The sequence below is a fragment of the Phaenicophaeus curvirostris genome, chromosome 4 (genome assembly GCF_032191515.1).
Source record: "Phaenicophaeus curvirostris isolate KB17595 chromosome 4, BPBGC_Pcur_1.0, whole genome shotgun sequence".
Lineage (NCBI taxonomy): Eukaryota > Metazoa > Chordata > Aves > Cuculiformes > Cuculidae > Phaenicophaeus > Phaenicophaeus curvirostris.
Window position 1 is genome coordinate 78,799,650 of NC_091395.1, and position 15,204 is coordinate 78,814,853.

Genomic DNA, 15,204 nt, shown 5'->3' on the forward strand with positions numbered 1-15,204 from the left:
GGAGCCGCGGCCACCCCAGCCCTGGACGGGGTGAAGGCTGAACGGGGCTTGGAGCAACTGGACCTGGTGGAAGGTATCCCCGTCCAAGGGAACCAGGTGGGTCCGGGGTCCCTTCCAGCCCAAACCATTCTGTGATTCTGTGATTCTAATTAAGTACCTGTCACCTCCTACAGGCTGTGGTTTTTTGCTGTTTGGTGAAATGATGCTGTTAACAAATATCAAATTTAACTGTGAAATATGGAAAACTGGAGCTAGGAAGCGCATTGTGTATTAGGGAGACCTTGGAGCAGTTTCCAGTAGGGAAAAGGGCTCCAGGAACGCTGGGGAGGGGCTCTTGGTCAGGGAGGGCAGGGACAGCTCGAGGGGAACAGTTTTGAGTTGCAAGAGGGGAGATTGAGATGAGATTTTAGGGAGAAACGTTTGTGTCAGACACGGTGTGGCCAGCAGGGCCAGGGAGGTTCTTCTCCCTCTGGACTCGGCCCTGGGGAGACCGCTCCTCGAATCCTGGGGTCAGTTCTGGGCCCTCCCCACAAGAAGGATGTTGAGGCTCTGGAGCGAGTCCAGAGAAGAGCAACGAAGGTGGGGAGGGGGCTGGAGAAGAAGAGGAGCGGCTGAGAGAGCTGGGGGGGTTTATCCTGGAGAAGAGGAGGCTGAGGGGAGACCTCATTGCTCTCTGCAACTCCCTGAGAGGAGGTTGTGGAGAGGAGGGAGCTGGGCTCTTCTCCCAAGGGCCAGGGGACAGGACGAGAGGGAATGGCCTCAAGCTCCACCAGGGGAGGTTCAGGCTGGACATCAGGAATAAATATTTCCCAGCAAGGGTGATTGGTCCCTGTCCGAGGCTGCCCAGGGAGGGGGTTGAGTCCCCTTCCCTGGAGGGGTTTAAGGGCCGGGTGGCCGAGGTGCTGAGGGACATGGGTTAGTGATTGATGGGAATGGTTGGACTCGATCCAGTGACCTGGTGATTCTATGGTTCCTGTGAGGGTGGGGAGGCCCTGGCCCAGGTTGCCCAGAGCAGGGGTGGCTGCCCCGTCCCTGGGGGGGTTCAAGGCCAGGCTGGATGGGGCTGGGAGGCCCTGGTCCAGCGCTGGTTACCGGGTGAGCTCCGCCGCCCCTCCGGCCCCAACAGCGACTCAGTAGCCCTGGGGCAGGGACCAGACGGAAGCTGCAGCCCGCGCGCCGCGGTGCGCGCTGGGAGTTGTAGTCCTAGGACGACGGCGAGCAGGAAGTACCGCCCGCCGCGGTGCACGCCGGGAGTTGTAGTCCCAGGGCGAACACACTCGGAAAGCGCCGTCCCGCCCGCCGCGGTGCACGCCGGGAACTGTAGGTCTCGAGACGGAGCTCAGCCGGAAGCGGAAGTCCCGTCCAGTAGGAAGTTGCCGCCCGCCCGCCGCGGGGCGCGTTGGGAGCCGCGATGGCGCCGGGCGGCGGCAGAGCCTGAGGCGGCGGCGGCGGCCGGGATGGAGCCTCCCGCGGCCCCGGGCCCCGAGCGGCTCTTCGACTCCCACCGGTGAGAGCCCCGTCCCTGCGCCGCGGTGGGGCCTGGGGCCCGGAGGGGCCCGGCGGAGAGCGGCGAGGGGCAGGGGCGGCCCGGGAGGACGGGGCGAGGCAGTGAGGGGAGGAGGGGAGCCCGGGAGCGGGGACAGCGCGGGGAGCGGCGAAGGGATTGGGGAGGGAGTGAGAAAAGGACCGGGGGGAGCGGGGGAAGCGATGCAGGGACCGGGTAGAGGCGGGGGGACGCAGGCGAGGGGCTGGGGGGCCTGCAGCTTGTGGGTAGCCGGGGAAAGTGAGGAGAGCACGGGGAGAAGAGGAGTGGGGAGAGGGGTTGGATTGGAAGCCTGGAGCCTGGGAGCGAAGGGATGAAGGGATCTGGGGGGAGAGGCGAGAAGCAGGGGGTGAACGGGGAGGAGATGGGAGTGAGTGGTGAGAGACGGGGATTGAGGAATGGGGGAGCGGGAAGAGGTGGAGGTTGGTGAGGCTGGGGGGGAGCGTGAGGGGCAAGGGGAGCCTGAGGGTGATCAGGGGGTCAGGAGGGACCGTTGAGGAGCCAGGATGTCCTGGAGGGGGACCAGGAGGGACTGGGATGTCCCAGTGGGGCGGCTCAGGTGGGACCTCTGCAGGGTGGTCCCAGGGGAGGGCCCGGGGGTCTGGCCCCGTCCCAGCTGTGCTCAGGCTGCCCGTGCTGCTCTGTCCCAGCAGGTTTCCAACAGATGGGTTCCTGCTCTTGGCGCTGCTGCTCTACGCGCCCGTGGGGCTCTGCCTGCTCGTCCTGCGCCTCTTCATCGGGGTGCACGTCTTCCTGGTCAGCTGCGCGCTGCCCGACAGCGTCCTGCGGCGGTGCGTGTGGCCGGGGTAGTGCCGAGGGTTTGGGGGGAGCCCTCCAGTGACGGGGCCCTGATCCACAGTCTGGCTCACACGGAGGGTGACAGGAGCTGCGTTCTGGGTGGTGGAAACTGTGCTTCCAGCTCTTTCCCCAGCGCCTGTGAAGGTGCCTGCTCTGCCCAGACTGGCTGTTGCCCCTGGGTGCTCACGGATGGATCTGAGACACTTGGATCGGCTGGGAATCCTGTGAAGAAATTCCGTGGTGGCTTGCTGACCTATATTCTGTGCTGCAGCTATGGCTCTGCAGCCGCCACAGTTCCCATCCCAGACATCTGGCACAGCATTTCTGTTCAGTCTAGACGAGGCCATGAAAACGATATGAGGAGCACCTCCTGTGTGAGGTCAAGCTAGGAGAGTTGGGGTTGTTCAGCCTGGAGAAGAGAAGGCTTCAGGGAGATCTTAGAGCAGCTTCCAGTAGGGAAAGGGACTCCAGGGAGGCTGGGGAGGGGCTCTGGATCAGGGAGTGCAGGGATAGGAGGAGGGGAATGTTTTTGAGCTGCAAGAGGGGAGGTTGAGATGAGATCTTGGGGAGAAATGTTTTGCTGTGAGGTTGGGAGGCCCTGGCCCAGGTTTGCCAGCGCAGTGGTGGCTGCCCCATCCCTGGAGGGGTTCAAGGCCAGGCTGGATGGGGCTTGGAGCCCCTGATCCAGTGGGAGGTGTCCCTGCTCATGGCAGGGGTGGGACTGAGTGGGCTTTGAGGTCCCTTCCCTCCAAAACCATTCACTAGTTACAGAATTGTCTGTCCCATGTGTGGGATGTGGGAGCCGGGGCAACAGCTGTGGGCCCTGAGGACGGTGCTTTCCTCTGCAGGTTTATCGTGCGTGTGATGTGCTCCGTGCTGGGCCTGGTCGTGCGGCAGAGCGATCCGCAGCTCCGAGACGCCAGCGTGAGGGTCTATATCGCCAACCACGTCACCCAGTTCGACCACAATGTCATCAGCCTCCTCACCTCCTGCAACACCGTGAGTAACTGGAGCGAAGCCCAGCCTCTCCGGGAGCCGCTTGCTCCGAGAGACGCACACGGAGAGCTCTTCCAAAGTTCTGACGTTGCCCGGGTCCCCTCCAGTTCTCATTTGTCAGGTCAGGATGGTGCCAGCCTGGAGTTTTTTCCTGCAGATCTTAGGCTGTGCATGGAAAAATGGAACAGGGCGAGGAGAGGCAGGAATTGTCATGGTGGGGATTGATTTTATGGGAAAAGAGCAGGCAGATCCTCGCGGCTGTATCCTGTTCTGGCATTTGGAAGGGGTGGTGTTGGAAGTGGGGCTGGTCACAGGCTTTTCCTGTGGCATGGGGTGTGCCAGGAGCGCTAACGGGGCGGTGCTGTCGGTCTGGTGGTCGCATGGGTTTCCCTGTGCCCTTGGGCAATCCCTGTGTGTGGAATTCCCCCACCAGCCGGCTCTGGATGTCCCTGGGAGAGAGGTGGTTGTCCCTCGATCCTGAGCAGCAGCAGGTTGGCTCCGCACCTGGGGAAAAATGGCTCTGAAAGTGGTGTGTCCATGCCAAGCCTGGTGGGAATGCTTAAGGAGAACATGGGAAGCATGGGGCGGTTTTTCTTGGGTATACGGGGTGCAGCCTGAACTGACGATTAGGGACAGGATTCCTAGGGAATTGGGGCCGGAGCGGTTATGGAAGCCTGTCAGCAATCTGGGAAAGCAATGCCTGAGGGTCAGGCAGAGCAGCATTCCCTCCTAACCCCTCTTCTCCCTCGCAGCCTGTGCTGAGCGGCGCCCCTGGCTTCATCTGCTGGTCACGGGGATTCATGGAACTGGGAGTCACTGGGAGCCGGGCGGAGCTGGTGGATTCCCTGAAGGCGTATTCGTCCCATGGAGCGAACCCTCCGCTGCTGCTCTTCCCGGAGGAGGCTGCCACCAACGGCCGCGCCGGTTTGCTCCGCTTCAGGTACCGGGAGCGGCATTCCCGCAGCGTGGCTGCCGGCCCTGGCTGAGTACGGGGTCGCTCACTCCCGAATCCTTCCCTCGCAGCTCCTGGCCCTTCTCCATCCTGGATGTGGTGCAGCCTGTTGCCCTGCACGTCCAGCGGCCGCTGATTGCCGTGGTGAGTCGGGATGCAGGGAGGGAGGAGCTCGGAGACGGACGAGGGCTGTGGCTGCACTGTTGGCTCTGTCTCTGCTTCGAAACCTGTGGGCAGCGCAGCCCGGGCTTGCTTCCTGCTCCCCGGGGACCTTATCAGTGCCGTTTCCCAAGCGACTTTCCCAGGGATCTTCACCAAGCCCGTGCTTTCCTGCTTTCCTTGGGAATTTCGATAAACCTCAGAGCACTTAGCTGTCCCACGGCACGCTGGCTGGCTCTGTGGCAGCAGCGTTGCCGTGTGGCAGCTTTCCTTGTGAGATTTTCCCTTTTAACCGAGCACTCGAAGGGCTATGCCAGGCTGTCTGGAGTGGGTTCTTGAACTCTTCTGGAATGCAGATCCGTGATGTGACGCCAGCTCCAGAACAGTGTCAGAGTTCAGGAGAGGCTGCAGTAACGCTGTGCTCGGCTTGCTTGTTCTCTAATAGGATTTATGGATCCACTGCATTCAAAGACACGTTTTCTATCCGTCAGCCCCCACAGCAGATTCTCCGTTATCCCTCTTCTTATGGCAGCAGAGCACAGACACTGGACTTCAAGCTGCTTGCAGCAGCTCTCCAGGCACTGCAGCCCACGCTGAGCCATCAGCAGTGTTTCTGCAGTGGGGTTCCTCTAGGGATTAGTGCTCTGCTTCCACCAGCGCTGCAGGTGCTGGGGTGGGATCTTGGGGAATGACGCAGAAGCTGGATTATGGATTGTGATCCGGTGAATGCCTGGTGGCTGCTGCTTGCCATTCCAGGGTGATCTGTGGGCGTGCAGCAGGCAGGATGTCTGGCAGGACGAGGAACGCGGCGGCGGCTGCACAGGAGCCGTGGTGAAAGCCGCCCGAGAAGGCCACCAGCACCCTGGCTTGGATCAGCCGCGGGGTGGCCACCAGGAGCAGGGCAGGGATCCTCCTCCTGTACCCGTGAGGCTGCTTCTCGAATCCCGGGCTCAGTTCTGGGCCCCTCACTCCAAGAAAGCCCTGGAGGGGCTGGAGCGTGTTCGGAGAAGGGATTGGAGCTGGGAAGGAGCTGGAGAACAGGGGTTATGGGAGCAGCTGAGGGACCTGGGGCTGTTGAGCCTGGAGAAGAGGAGGCTGAGGGAAGACCTCCTGGCTCTGCGCAGCTCCCGGAGAGGCTGGAGCCAGGTGGGGGTCGGGCTCTGCTCCCCAGGAACAGATGGGATGGAGAAGCAGCCTCCAGTTGTGCCAGGGGAGGGTTAGACTGGATATTGGGAACAATTCCTTTATGGAAAGGGTTCTCAGGCCCTGGCAGAGGCTGCCTGGGGTGGTGGTGGAGTCCCCATCCCTGGAGGGTTTCAAAAGCCAGGCAGACGAGGTGCTCAGGGGTGGTTCAGTCGTGGATAGGGACTGCTGGATTAGATCTCAAAGGTATTTTCCAACTAAACGATTGTATGAGTTTGGCCCCTGTAGGATAGCAACGACAGCAATCCCAGGAACGGCATCCATTGGGTAGCAGGGGCTTTGGGATTGCTGGAGCGTGCGGGTTGGGGCGATCTTGGCTTGGTGCACACAGCCAGCCTGGCTCCACTCGGGGCTGTGGGGGAGGATGAGGAGCCCAGCGCTCCGGAGAGCCCGTTCCAGCACTGGCAGCGTCGCAGCACTTCCTAGGGAAAAAGGTTAATTACTGATTTTTAGAAAAAAAGGATAAATTACAGCTCACCTTTAATGGTTTCTGTTCAGAGCTGGTTTAGAGTTCCAGTGAGGCCTTGGGAAAGGATAAATCGTATGGGAGCGGAGACATCCCATCAGAGCAGGGGAGGTTGTTCCTGGTTCCAAGGAAGCATTGGTGGCTCCGAAGGCATTTTCAGTCCTTCCTAAAGGCACAGCCCAGCAGAGAGCGTGGGAGTGCTGAGGGGAGCACTGCTGGGAGGGTGGGAGACTCAGAGCAGTGCAAACTTTGTCCTCACCAGGCACAGCAAGAGCCAAATGGAGGAGAACCCAAGCTGGGGCTGCCCTCGCCGTGCTGGGATTGCTGTTCCCTCTCTCCCAGTCCTTTCCCTGCCTGCACCTCTGTTGCTCGCTCCGTAGCTTATCTGTGTTCTTCCTGCTGCTTCCCCGAGGGAGCCCCGCTGGCCTGGCGTTCCTCACTGTGCTCTCTTCCGCAGAGCGTGGCCGACTCCTCCTGGATTTCAGAGCTGCTCTGGACCTTCTTCGTTCCCTTCACAGTTTATCAAGTAAGGTACTACCTCTCCCTCTTCCATTTGGGGCTGGGATTGGGGTAGGCCAGGTGCTTCTGAGAGGTCTTAACGCCACACGCTGTGGTCACTCATCATGGCTTCGTGTTGTGTTACATGGTTTGTGCCCTGCCCAGCTCCCGGGCTGCCCTGGCACTCTGGTGGCTCCGGGGGCTCTTCTTTCGAGCTGTCTCTGCTATATTCACCCTGGGATTGATGGGGCATGGCAGCGATTCCGTGCAGGCAGCTCCATCCTCTGGCGTCCGCCTCTTCCCCGCAATCCCCTGTGGCTCGCAGCGGTGTGCTGGATGCTGCCAGCACCCAGACGCAGAGGAGCGCTTGGGTAACAGCGACTCCTGGGGAGCAGAAGGGTTTGGGATCAAACTTGGGGGATTTCAGCAAAGTCCGTGCCACAGATTTCCCAGCTGATTCCAGCTCGAATCAGGCTGATTGGTTCCTGCTTCCATTGAACGGCAGCGGAGCGTTTGCCTCTCATGCTCGAGCGCTGCTAAAGACTCAGGGAGCCTGGGCTGAGCCCTTGCTTTCCCAAACTGGTGTTGAGGTGTTGGCGCTCGGCTTGTGGGGAGAAGTGAGGTGAGCAGTGGGGCCAGGAAAGGGCTAGCGCCGTGGCTAATCCCGGGCTCGGGCTGGCACCGCAGTGCGGCTCATCCTGGTCACAGCTGGTGGCACCGTGGTGCAGCCAGTCCCAGCCAAGGCCAGCATTGTGTGGCGCTGCTGATCCAGCCAGGCCTGGCACAACTATGTGGCCGATCCTGGCCAGTTCCGGCTCCCGGCAGCCCCGGTGCAGCTGATCCCGGCCAGTTCCCGTTCCCGGCAGCCGCGGTGCGGCCGATCGCAGCCGGTTCCAGCTCCAGCAGCCCCAGTGCTGTTGTCCTCACTAGGTGGATGCCGCCAGTGCCCAGACGAGCTGAGGAGCCGAGCGAGGACTTTGCACTGCGAGTTCAGGAGGTAGGATGCCGCGGGATGCAGGATGGCTCGATTTGGGGTGCTCACAGCGGAGAGCGGGGTGTGAGCAGGGTTGCAGAGGGTGTTTTTGGATGTGTGTATCCATATGGTGGGAACTCTGTCTGCTGTCTATTGGCCCTTATAGCAATCCAGTTTTCCATGGCGTGTTTGCTATCCCATTATCCCTCCTGGCTCTCCTGAGCTGGTTCCAGCCTTTCTCTCTTGTCCTAACGCTGCAAGTGGCAGGAAGCGACTGTTTCTCCCTCATTTGCTGGGTTGTTCGTAGCTCCTGCACCAAAGATCCCATGTGTGCTGGGATCCAGGTCCTTCACCACTCCCTGCAGCACTGAAATCCACCCCTGAGGCCCTGAAGAAATTGATTCCCAGCTCCTTTTCCCGCACCGTAGCTCCATGTGGGCTGGTGCAGGGATGCGAGGTGGGCACGCCTGGGTGCCGTGTCCGCCTGACTCCCCCCTCCCATCCCGCAGCTCTTGGCCATGGAGCTGGGTGTGGTATCCACACGACTCACCGCGGCGGACAAAGCAGAGCACATGAAGAGGCTGCGGCACACGCCACCGCTCCCCTTTGCCCCAGGTGGGTGTCCCGGCAGCGTCCTGCTCGGGGGGGCTCCTGTGTGGGGAGAGAGAGGGTGGAAGCATGGATCTGCTGGAGGGTCGGGACGCTCCAAAGGGATCTGAACAGGCTGAACCGCTGGGCTGAGACCAACGGGATGAGGTTTAACAAGGCCAAATGCCAGGTCCTGCCTTTGGGGCACAACAACCCTGAGCAGCTCCAGACTAGGAGAAGTCTGGCTGGAAACTGCCTGGAGGAGAAGGACCTGGGGGTGTTGGTTGAACAGGAGCCAGCAGGGGCCCAGGGGGCCAAGAAGGCCAAGGGCATCTTGGCTTGGATCAGACCCGGTGTGGCCAGCAGGGCCAGGGAGGTTCTTCTCCCTCTGGACTCGGCCCTGGGGAGACCGCTCCTCGAATCCTGGGGTCAGTTCTGGGCCCCTCCCCACAAGAAGGATGTTGAGGCTCTGGAGCGAGTCCAGAGAAGAGCAACGAAGGTGGGGAGGGGGCTGGAGAAGAAGAGGAGCGGCTGAGAGAGCTGGGGGTGTTTATCCTGGAGAAGAGGAGGCTGAGGGGAGACCTCATTGCTCTCTGCAACTCCCTGAGAGGAGGTTGTGGAGAGGAGGGAGCTGGGCTCTTCTCCCAAGGGACAGGGGACAGGATGAGAGGGAATGGCCTCAAGCTCCACCAGGGGAGGGTCAGGCTGGATATTAGGAAAAGATATTTCCTGGAAAGAGTCATTGGACAGTGGCAGAGGCTGCCCAGGGAGGGGGTTGAGTCCCCTTCCCTGGAGGGGTTTAAGGGATGGGTGGACGAGGCACTGAGGGACATGGTTTAATATTTGATAGGAATGGTTGGACTCGATGATCCTGTGGGTCTTTTCCAACCTGGTGATTCTATGATTCTATGAATCCTCCTGGGGAGCCGGCGCTGCAGCTGGTGGGCAGGGAAAGGGACTCTGCGCTGGCGGCGTCGAGTACTCACGGTGCCTCCGCTCTCTCCTGCAGGCTCTGGGCGGCCCCCGGCTGCCAGGCCCCGCGCCGGAGCCGCTCTGGCAGACGTGCGGATTACGGCCATGGCTCAGCGGGTGAAGGAGGTGCTGCCCCACGTGCCGCTGGATGTCATCCAAGTGGACCTGGGTAAGCAGTGCCGGGGATCTGTGCGGATGCCTTCTCCACCGAGCCTCGGTGGCTCTGGAGTGCAGGAGCCGCCCTGCTTGCACGGGAGCACCAGGGTGGTGTGGATACCGCTGCCTCGAGGGAGCGGCTACCTCTCCAATGGATCCCCTCTCTCCCTGCAGCCCAAACCAACTGTGTGGACACCACGCTTGCCAACTTGCTGGAGGGGAGAGTATCCTTCTTCCCGGAAAGCCAGGAGGCCGGCTCTGAGCTGCCGGCCCCGTCTACCTCCCAGGCTGGAGCTGCTGCCGGCATCCAGGACTTCGTAGCTGTGCCTTCTTCCAAGGTACCTGACGGCCGCATTCCGGACTGGCCGTGGGGCCTGGGGAATGGTGCGGTTCAAACCGGAGACCGGGCTGTGCGGCCGGGTCCGTGCGGGGCCATGGAGTGGAGCACTGGCTTCCTGCGGCTGCTCCCAACGGCTTCTCCTGCTCTCTGTTCCAGCCGGCTACCAAGCAGTTTGCCAAATCCCCTGTGGAGCGGCACCTGTCCCTGCAGGAGCGGAAACGAGCATTGTATGACTACGCCCGCAGGTGAGTGCCTGCCGCGTCCCAAATCCCATCCTGGCAGCACCTGGATGCACCCCAAGCAGGACTTGGTGCTCCTTCCTGGCCTTCTGGTGCTCGGCTGGGCTGCAGTGGGAGCCGGGGGGATGGCAGCAGCGACTCTCCTGTCTCCCAGACGGAGCCCGGCTTGGGGCTGGGACCCCTCGATCCTGCTGGGCGCCCCAGGGCTTGAGGAGCAGCTGAGAGAGCTGGGCGTGTTCAGCCTGGAGAAGAGGGGGCTGAGGGGAGACCTCGTTGCTCTCTGCAACTCCCTGAGAGGAGATTGTGGAGAGGAGGGAGCTGGGCTCTTCTCCCAAGGGACAGGGGACAGGACGAGAGGGAATGGCCTCAAGCTCCACCAGGGGAGGTTTAGGCTGGACATTAGGAAAAAATTCTTCACAGAAAGGGTGATTGGTCCCTGTCCGAGGCTGCCCAGGGAGGGGGTTGAGTCCCCTTCCCTGGAGGGGTTTAAGGGCCGGGTGGACGAGGTGCTGAGGGACATGGGTTAGTGATTGATGGGAACGGTTGGACTTGATCCTGTGGGTCCTTTCCAACCTGGTGATTCTGTGATTCTGTGATCGGTGCTGGAGCACCGGGACCCTGCTGTGGGCACCGCTGCTGAGCTCTCTCTCTCCTGCAGGCGGTTCACCGAGAAGCACGGCGTGGGGCGAGCCAGCAGCAGCCGCTGAGGGCGACCGTGGGGGCAGCGGGGCCTGCGTGGACCGGGCAATAAACGGCACACACGGCTGCACGGCTCGACTTGTGCCTCTGGGACCAGGACGGGGGTGGCTAACGAGAGCGAATGGGGGGGGGTAGCTAACATACCCAAGCTGTGGGTGGCGTGGCCATCGAGTAGGGGGTACCTCACATCTCAGGGCACCCCCTGTACTGGGGGCACCTCAGATTCTAAGCATACTCCACATTGTGGGGGCTGAGTCTGGGAGCTGCCGGCATTCCTTGCTCGTGGCTGGGCAGGTGCTGGGAGAGGCCAGCCTGGTGCTCCGGCTGCAGGCGCACGGCACCTGGAGAGAATGGTTCGTGACGGCTCCAAGACGTGCAGGCAGCATTGGCGCTGGCGTTGGCCCTGGCCCGTTGGCAGTGGCCCTGGCTCTGTTGGCCCTGGCTCTGTTGGCCCTGGCTCTGTTGGCCCTGGCTCTGTTGGCCCTGGCTCTGTTGGCGCTGGCTCTGTTGGCGCTGGCTCTGTTGGCGCTGGCGTTGGTGCTGGTGGTGCCCCCGGTCCCACTGGCTGTGGCATTAGCGCAGTGGCTAGAGCTGAGAGCACATGTGGGGGCGTGGCCAGTGCCAAGGGGCGTGGCCAGCACGGGGGGCGTGGCCTAGCGGCGGGAGCTCGGATGAGGGGGCGTGGCCAAAGAACAAGGGGCGTGGCCTAAAATAATGAAAGCGCCAATTGGGGCGTGGCTTAGGGCAGGGGGCGTGGCCTGCAGCCCGGAGCACGCGGCGGGGGCGTGGCCGGGGGGCGTGTCCGTCCCCGTTTCGGCTCCGTGCGGCCCCGCACGCCCGCGGCCGCCGCCGCCCGCACGTAGGCGCCGCTCGCAGGGGCACCCGCCGAGCCATGGCCGGGGACGACGGTCAGCGGGGCCGGGGCACCGGGGCGGGGGGGACGAGTCAGCGGGGACACAGGGGTCGGGGAACTCTGGGGGCTGGAGTCAGTGGGTCCCAGGGGTTGGGATGCTCTGGGGGTTGAGGTCTCAGGGGGCTGAAGTCTGGGATCCCAGAGGTCAGGGTGCTCTGGGGGTCGGGGTCTCAGGGGCTGGAGTCAGTGGGTCCCAGGGGTTGGGGTGCTCAGGGTCTCGGGGGCTGGAGTCAGTGGGGTCCTAGGGGTTGGAGAGGTCTGGGTGTCGGGGTCTCAGGGATTGGAGTCAGTGGGTCCCAGGGGTTGGGGTGCTCTGGGGGTCAGGGTCTTGGGGGGCTGGAGTCTATGGGGTCCCAGGGCTTGGGGTCTCAAGGGTTGGGGTCAGTGGGTCCCAGGGGTTGGGGTGCTCTGGGGGTCAGGGTCTTGGGGGGCTGGAGTCCATGGGGTCCCAGGGGTTGGGGTGCTCTGGGGGTTGGTGTCTTGGGGAGTTGGGGTCAGTGGGGTCTCAGGGGGTCAGGGTCTCGGGAGTAGGGGAGCCTGGGTAGCAGGATGCGTGCTGTGCAACAAGGATTGGGGTCCCTGGGGCGCTCGTATGTGCCGGGGAGGGGGCGTGGGTGGCTGGGGAGCCTGGGTGGGGGTCTCAGAAGGCTTCGTTGTTGGGGTCAGTGGGAGCTGGGGGGCTGCTCTGCACTGGGAGAGCGGTGGGCGGGGGTCTCGGGGGGGGGGTGCCGAGGGCCATCCCTGGTCCCTGGGGGGTGGGGCAGGGTGCCCCGGGCAGGGGGGAGCTGAAGGGGTTTGGGGGGCAGGCGGTGCCACTGACACCCCCCCAGGCTCCTGGGAGGAGCTGCGGTGCAGCCCGGGGTGCCCGGAGCCGGAGCCACCGCCGCCGTCGTGGTTCTCCTCGTGCCACGCCGACATGGAGCGGATGCTGCTGGAGGCCCAGCTGGAGACCGAGAGCGGCGAGGGGTGAGTCCCGCGCGGGCATCGGGGCTGAGGGCAGAGCCGCGTCGCTGACCCAGGCGTTGTTTGCAGCCCTCGGCTCCTGCTGGCATCCCCAGCCTGGCACGGCGGCGGAGCCGGCGCGGGCAGCGAGCACCTGGGGCGCGGTGAGCCGGGAAGGGAGCTGGAGCTGAGCGCTGCACCCTGCACCACGTCTTGTGCCGAGACCTGCGCCGAGCTGCCCCTCGCCCGCTGCTCACGGGACGGGTCCGAGGAGGATGAGTGGAGGACGCGACGCCTGCCAGCATCGCTCGCCTCGGCTTGTGCCCACCGCCCGCGGCATCGGTCACCCAAGTGAGCTCCCACTGTCCCCTTCCCGCTGTCCTTATCTCAGCATCCCCATCCCCTTCCTTTCCTCATCTCAGCATCCCCATCCCCTTCCTTTCCTCATCTCAGCATCCCCATCCTTGTGTCACCATCCCCTTCTCCTCCCTGTCCCCTCCCCTTCCCCATCCACCTTCTCCTCCCCTTCCCCATCCACCTTCTCCTCCCCATCCACCTTCTCCTCCTCATCCACCTTCTCCTCCTCATCCACCTTCTCCTCCCCATTCCCTTCTCCTCCCCATCCGCCTCCTCCTCCCCATCCGCCTCCTCCTCCCCATTCCCTCCTTTTCCCCATCCCCTCCTTTTCCCTATTCCCTGTGTCCCGTTAACCATGTGCTTTCCACAGGGAGGTTGCCTTCGCGTGCTCCCTGCGGCCGGTGCCGTGGAGCTTGCCCGGAGGTGCAGTGGAGAGGAAGAAGAGGCTGTTCAGCTCGGAGCTGCTGCTGCTCTTCATCCCTTCGCTGCTGCTCAGCCACCTGCTGACCCTGGGCCTGGGGTGAGTGTTCCGGGGCGCCCGCGGGCTGGGACACTGGGGCTGGTGTCCCTCCCAGCCCCTCACAGCCGCTCTCTCCATCCAGGATCTACATCGGGAAGCGGCTGGCAGCCTCCTCGGCAAACCCGTTGTGAAGAGCTGGCTCCGCGTCCCCCTCTCCGTCCAGCGTAGAGTGAGCCCAGCGGCTCCCGGGCTCCGCGTTTGCGGAACGAGGCATCATCTCCCCTCGTCCCTCTGTGATCCCCAGGAGGGACCCGATCCCGCTTTGGGGTCTGATCCTGCTCTGGGGGCCAATCCTGTTCTGGGAGCTGATCCCATTTTGGGATCCGATCCTGCTCTGGGGGCCAAGCCTGTTCCAGGAGCTGATCCCACTTTGGAATCTGATCCTGCTCTAGGGGCCAATCCTGTTCCGGGAGCTGATCCTGTTTTGGGATCTGATCCTGCTCTAGGGGCCAAGCCTGTTCTGGGAGCTGATCCCGCTTTGGCATCTGATCCTGTTCTGGGAGCTGATCCTGTTTTGGGATCTGATCCTGCTCTGGAGGCCAAACCTGTTCCAGGAGCCGATCCCACTTTGGTTACTGATCCTATTCTGGGAGCTGATCCCACTTTGCGATCTGATCCCATTCTGGGAGCCAATCCCGCTCTCCTGCGTAGCCAGGATCCCACGGCAGGCGGCCCCTGCCCTCCCCATCCCTCAGGTCCAGCTTCCTCCTTTTTAACCCAGGACTGTAAACACGGCTCTGACTCCGGAGCTCGTGAATAAAGACCCTGAGCCAATACGGGAGGCAGCGCCGCGTGCCGGATCCGGCACAACCTGGCTTGCGCAGGGATGGTTCCAGCTTTGCCGTGGGCACCCGGGGATGCTTTTTAGTCTTTTATTATCAGTTGTGGCGTGGCTGCAGCAGGAGGCAGGAGCGCGATTATGGTCCCGGTGCTGCGGGAGGTGCAGAGCAGGAGGGGAGGGAAGAGCTCGGCACAAGAGGTGCGGGGATAAAAGATTCCAGGATTGCGTGTATGCTGGGGCAAGCGGCCGCTCGGCCGCTTGCCCCAGCATACACGCAATCCTGGAATCTTTTATCCCCGTAGACGTGGAGCCTCGTGCCGAGTGGATCCTGCGGCGCCGCTCAGAGTTGCGACACTCGCTTGGATTTCGGTGGCGGCGGCGGCGGCGACTTCAGCCCCTTGTTCCCATCCGGCGCGGCCGCCTGCGAGGAGAGGGAGGTGGTTATGGGGGTGAGGAGGGCGGTGATGGGGGTGCGAGGGCTCCGTACCTTCCTGCCAGCTGCGGCATCGCTTGGATCCAGGAATGTCTCGTAGACCGTGGGGCTGATCTTGCGCGGCAGCGGCGGCGCCTTGCTGGCGCTCTTCACGCGCCCGCCGAAGCCGGTGGGGGACGCGGAGGGACCTGTGGGGATGGGATGGGGATGGGGATGAGATGGGATGGAGGTGGGATGGGAATGGGGATGAGAAGAGGATGGGATGGAGGTGGGATGGGAATGGGGAGGGGATGGAGGTGGAATAGGAATGGTGAGGAGATGGGGATGGAATGGAGGTGGGATGGGAATGGGGATGAGATAGGGAGGGGATGGAGGTGGGATGGGAATGGTGAGGAGATGAGAGGATGGGGAGAGGATGAGGAGGAGGAGATGGGGATGTGGTTAGGATTGGGACGGAGAGGGGATGAGGAGGAGATGGAGATGGGGATGGGGAGTGGATGGAAATGGGGGATAGGATGCGATGAGCAGAGCAGATCCCAGAGCCCGGTGGCTGTTGGCATGCCCAGGGCTGCTGGAGCTGGTGGTCCTGCCTGCTAGAGAGCGAGGGCAGAGGCAGCGGGGCAGGGGGCCGCCTGGGGTGCGAGCAGGGCTGGGCTGGGGGCCTGGATCCCACTGG

The 15,204-nt window shown here is 63.0% G+C and overlaps 3 protein-coding genes across 7 annotated transcripts in view; 2 read left to right on the top strand and 1 right to left on the bottom strand.

Moving 5' to 3' along the window:
• Positions 1–1,390: 1,390 nt before the first annotated feature.
• AUP1 (AUP1 lipid droplet regulating VLDL assembly factor) lies at positions 1,391–10,652 on the top strand. Its single transcript, XM_069856730.1, has 12 exons — positions 1,391–1,507; positions 2,197–2,334; positions 3,190–3,340; positions 4,090–4,277; positions 4,361–4,433; positions 6,575–6,648; positions 7,546–7,612; positions 8,098–8,203; positions 9,186–9,317; positions 9,479–9,642; positions 9,801–9,889; positions 10,542–10,652. The coding sequence occupies exons 1-12, from the start codon at positions 1,458–1,460 to the stop codon at positions 10,588–10,590; spliced, it is 1,281 nt and encodes a 426-aa protein (XP_069712831.1). The 5' UTR covers positions 1,391–1,457; the 3' UTR covers positions 10,591–10,652.
• A 773-nt stretch (positions 10,653–11,425) lies between these two features.
• LOC138720477 (BCL2/adenovirus E1B 19 kDa protein-interacting protein 3-like) lies at positions 11,426–14,111 on the top strand. Its single transcript, XM_069856734.1, has 5 exons — positions 11,426–11,490; positions 12,326–12,461; positions 12,528–12,788; positions 13,165–13,314; positions 13,397–14,111. Exons 1-5 carry the CDS (start codon positions 11,475–11,477, stop codon positions 13,443–13,445), a joined length of 612 nt encoding a protein of 203 aa, XP_069712835.1. The 5' UTR covers positions 11,426–11,474; the 3' UTR covers positions 13,446–14,111.
• Positions 14,112–14,378: 267 nt separating this feature from the next.
• LOC138720463 (dedicator of cytokinesis protein 2-like) overlaps positions 14,379–15,204 on the bottom strand; it is a 57,261-nt gene continuing 56,435 nt past the window's right edge. For 3 of the 5 annotated variants that reach the window (XM_069856697.1, XM_069856696.1, XM_069856699.1), the window contains one exon: positions 14,379–14,716. In XM_069856697.1, coding sequence (XP_069712798.1) covers positions 14,436–14,716 — 281 coding nt within the window. In that variant the 3' untranslated portion in view covers positions 14,379–14,435. The remainder of the gene's footprint in view (positions 14,717–15,204) is intronic. The other 2 variants (XM_069856698.1, XR_011337406.1) reach the window with 2 other exon arrangements.

Excerpts from the sequence above, each read along its gene's own strand:
- AUP1 (XM_069856730.1), top strand. The coding sequence starts at position 1,458 with ATGGAGCCTCCCGCGGCCCCGGGCCCCGAGCGGCTCTTCGACTCCCAC. Across the intron at positions 9,318-9,478 it reads TGTCATCCAAGTGGACCTGG|CCCAAACCAACTGTGTGGAC; the intron begins GTAAGCAGTGCC and ends CTCTCCCTGCAG. Across the intron at positions 9,643-9,800 it reads TAGCTGTGCCTTCTTCCAAG|CCGGCTACCAAGCAGTTTGC; the intron begins GTACCTGACGGC and ends TCTCTGTTCCAG.
- LOC138720477 (XM_069856734.1), top strand. Across the intron at positions 12,462-12,527 it reads GAGACCGAGAGCGGCGAGGG|CCCTCGGCTCCTGCTGGCAT; the intron begins GTGAGTCCCGCG and ends CGTTGTTTGCAG. Across the intron at positions 13,315-13,396 it reads CTGCTGACCCTGGGCCTGGG|GATCTACATCGGGAAGCGGC; the intron begins GTGAGTGTTCCG and ends CTCTCCATCCAG.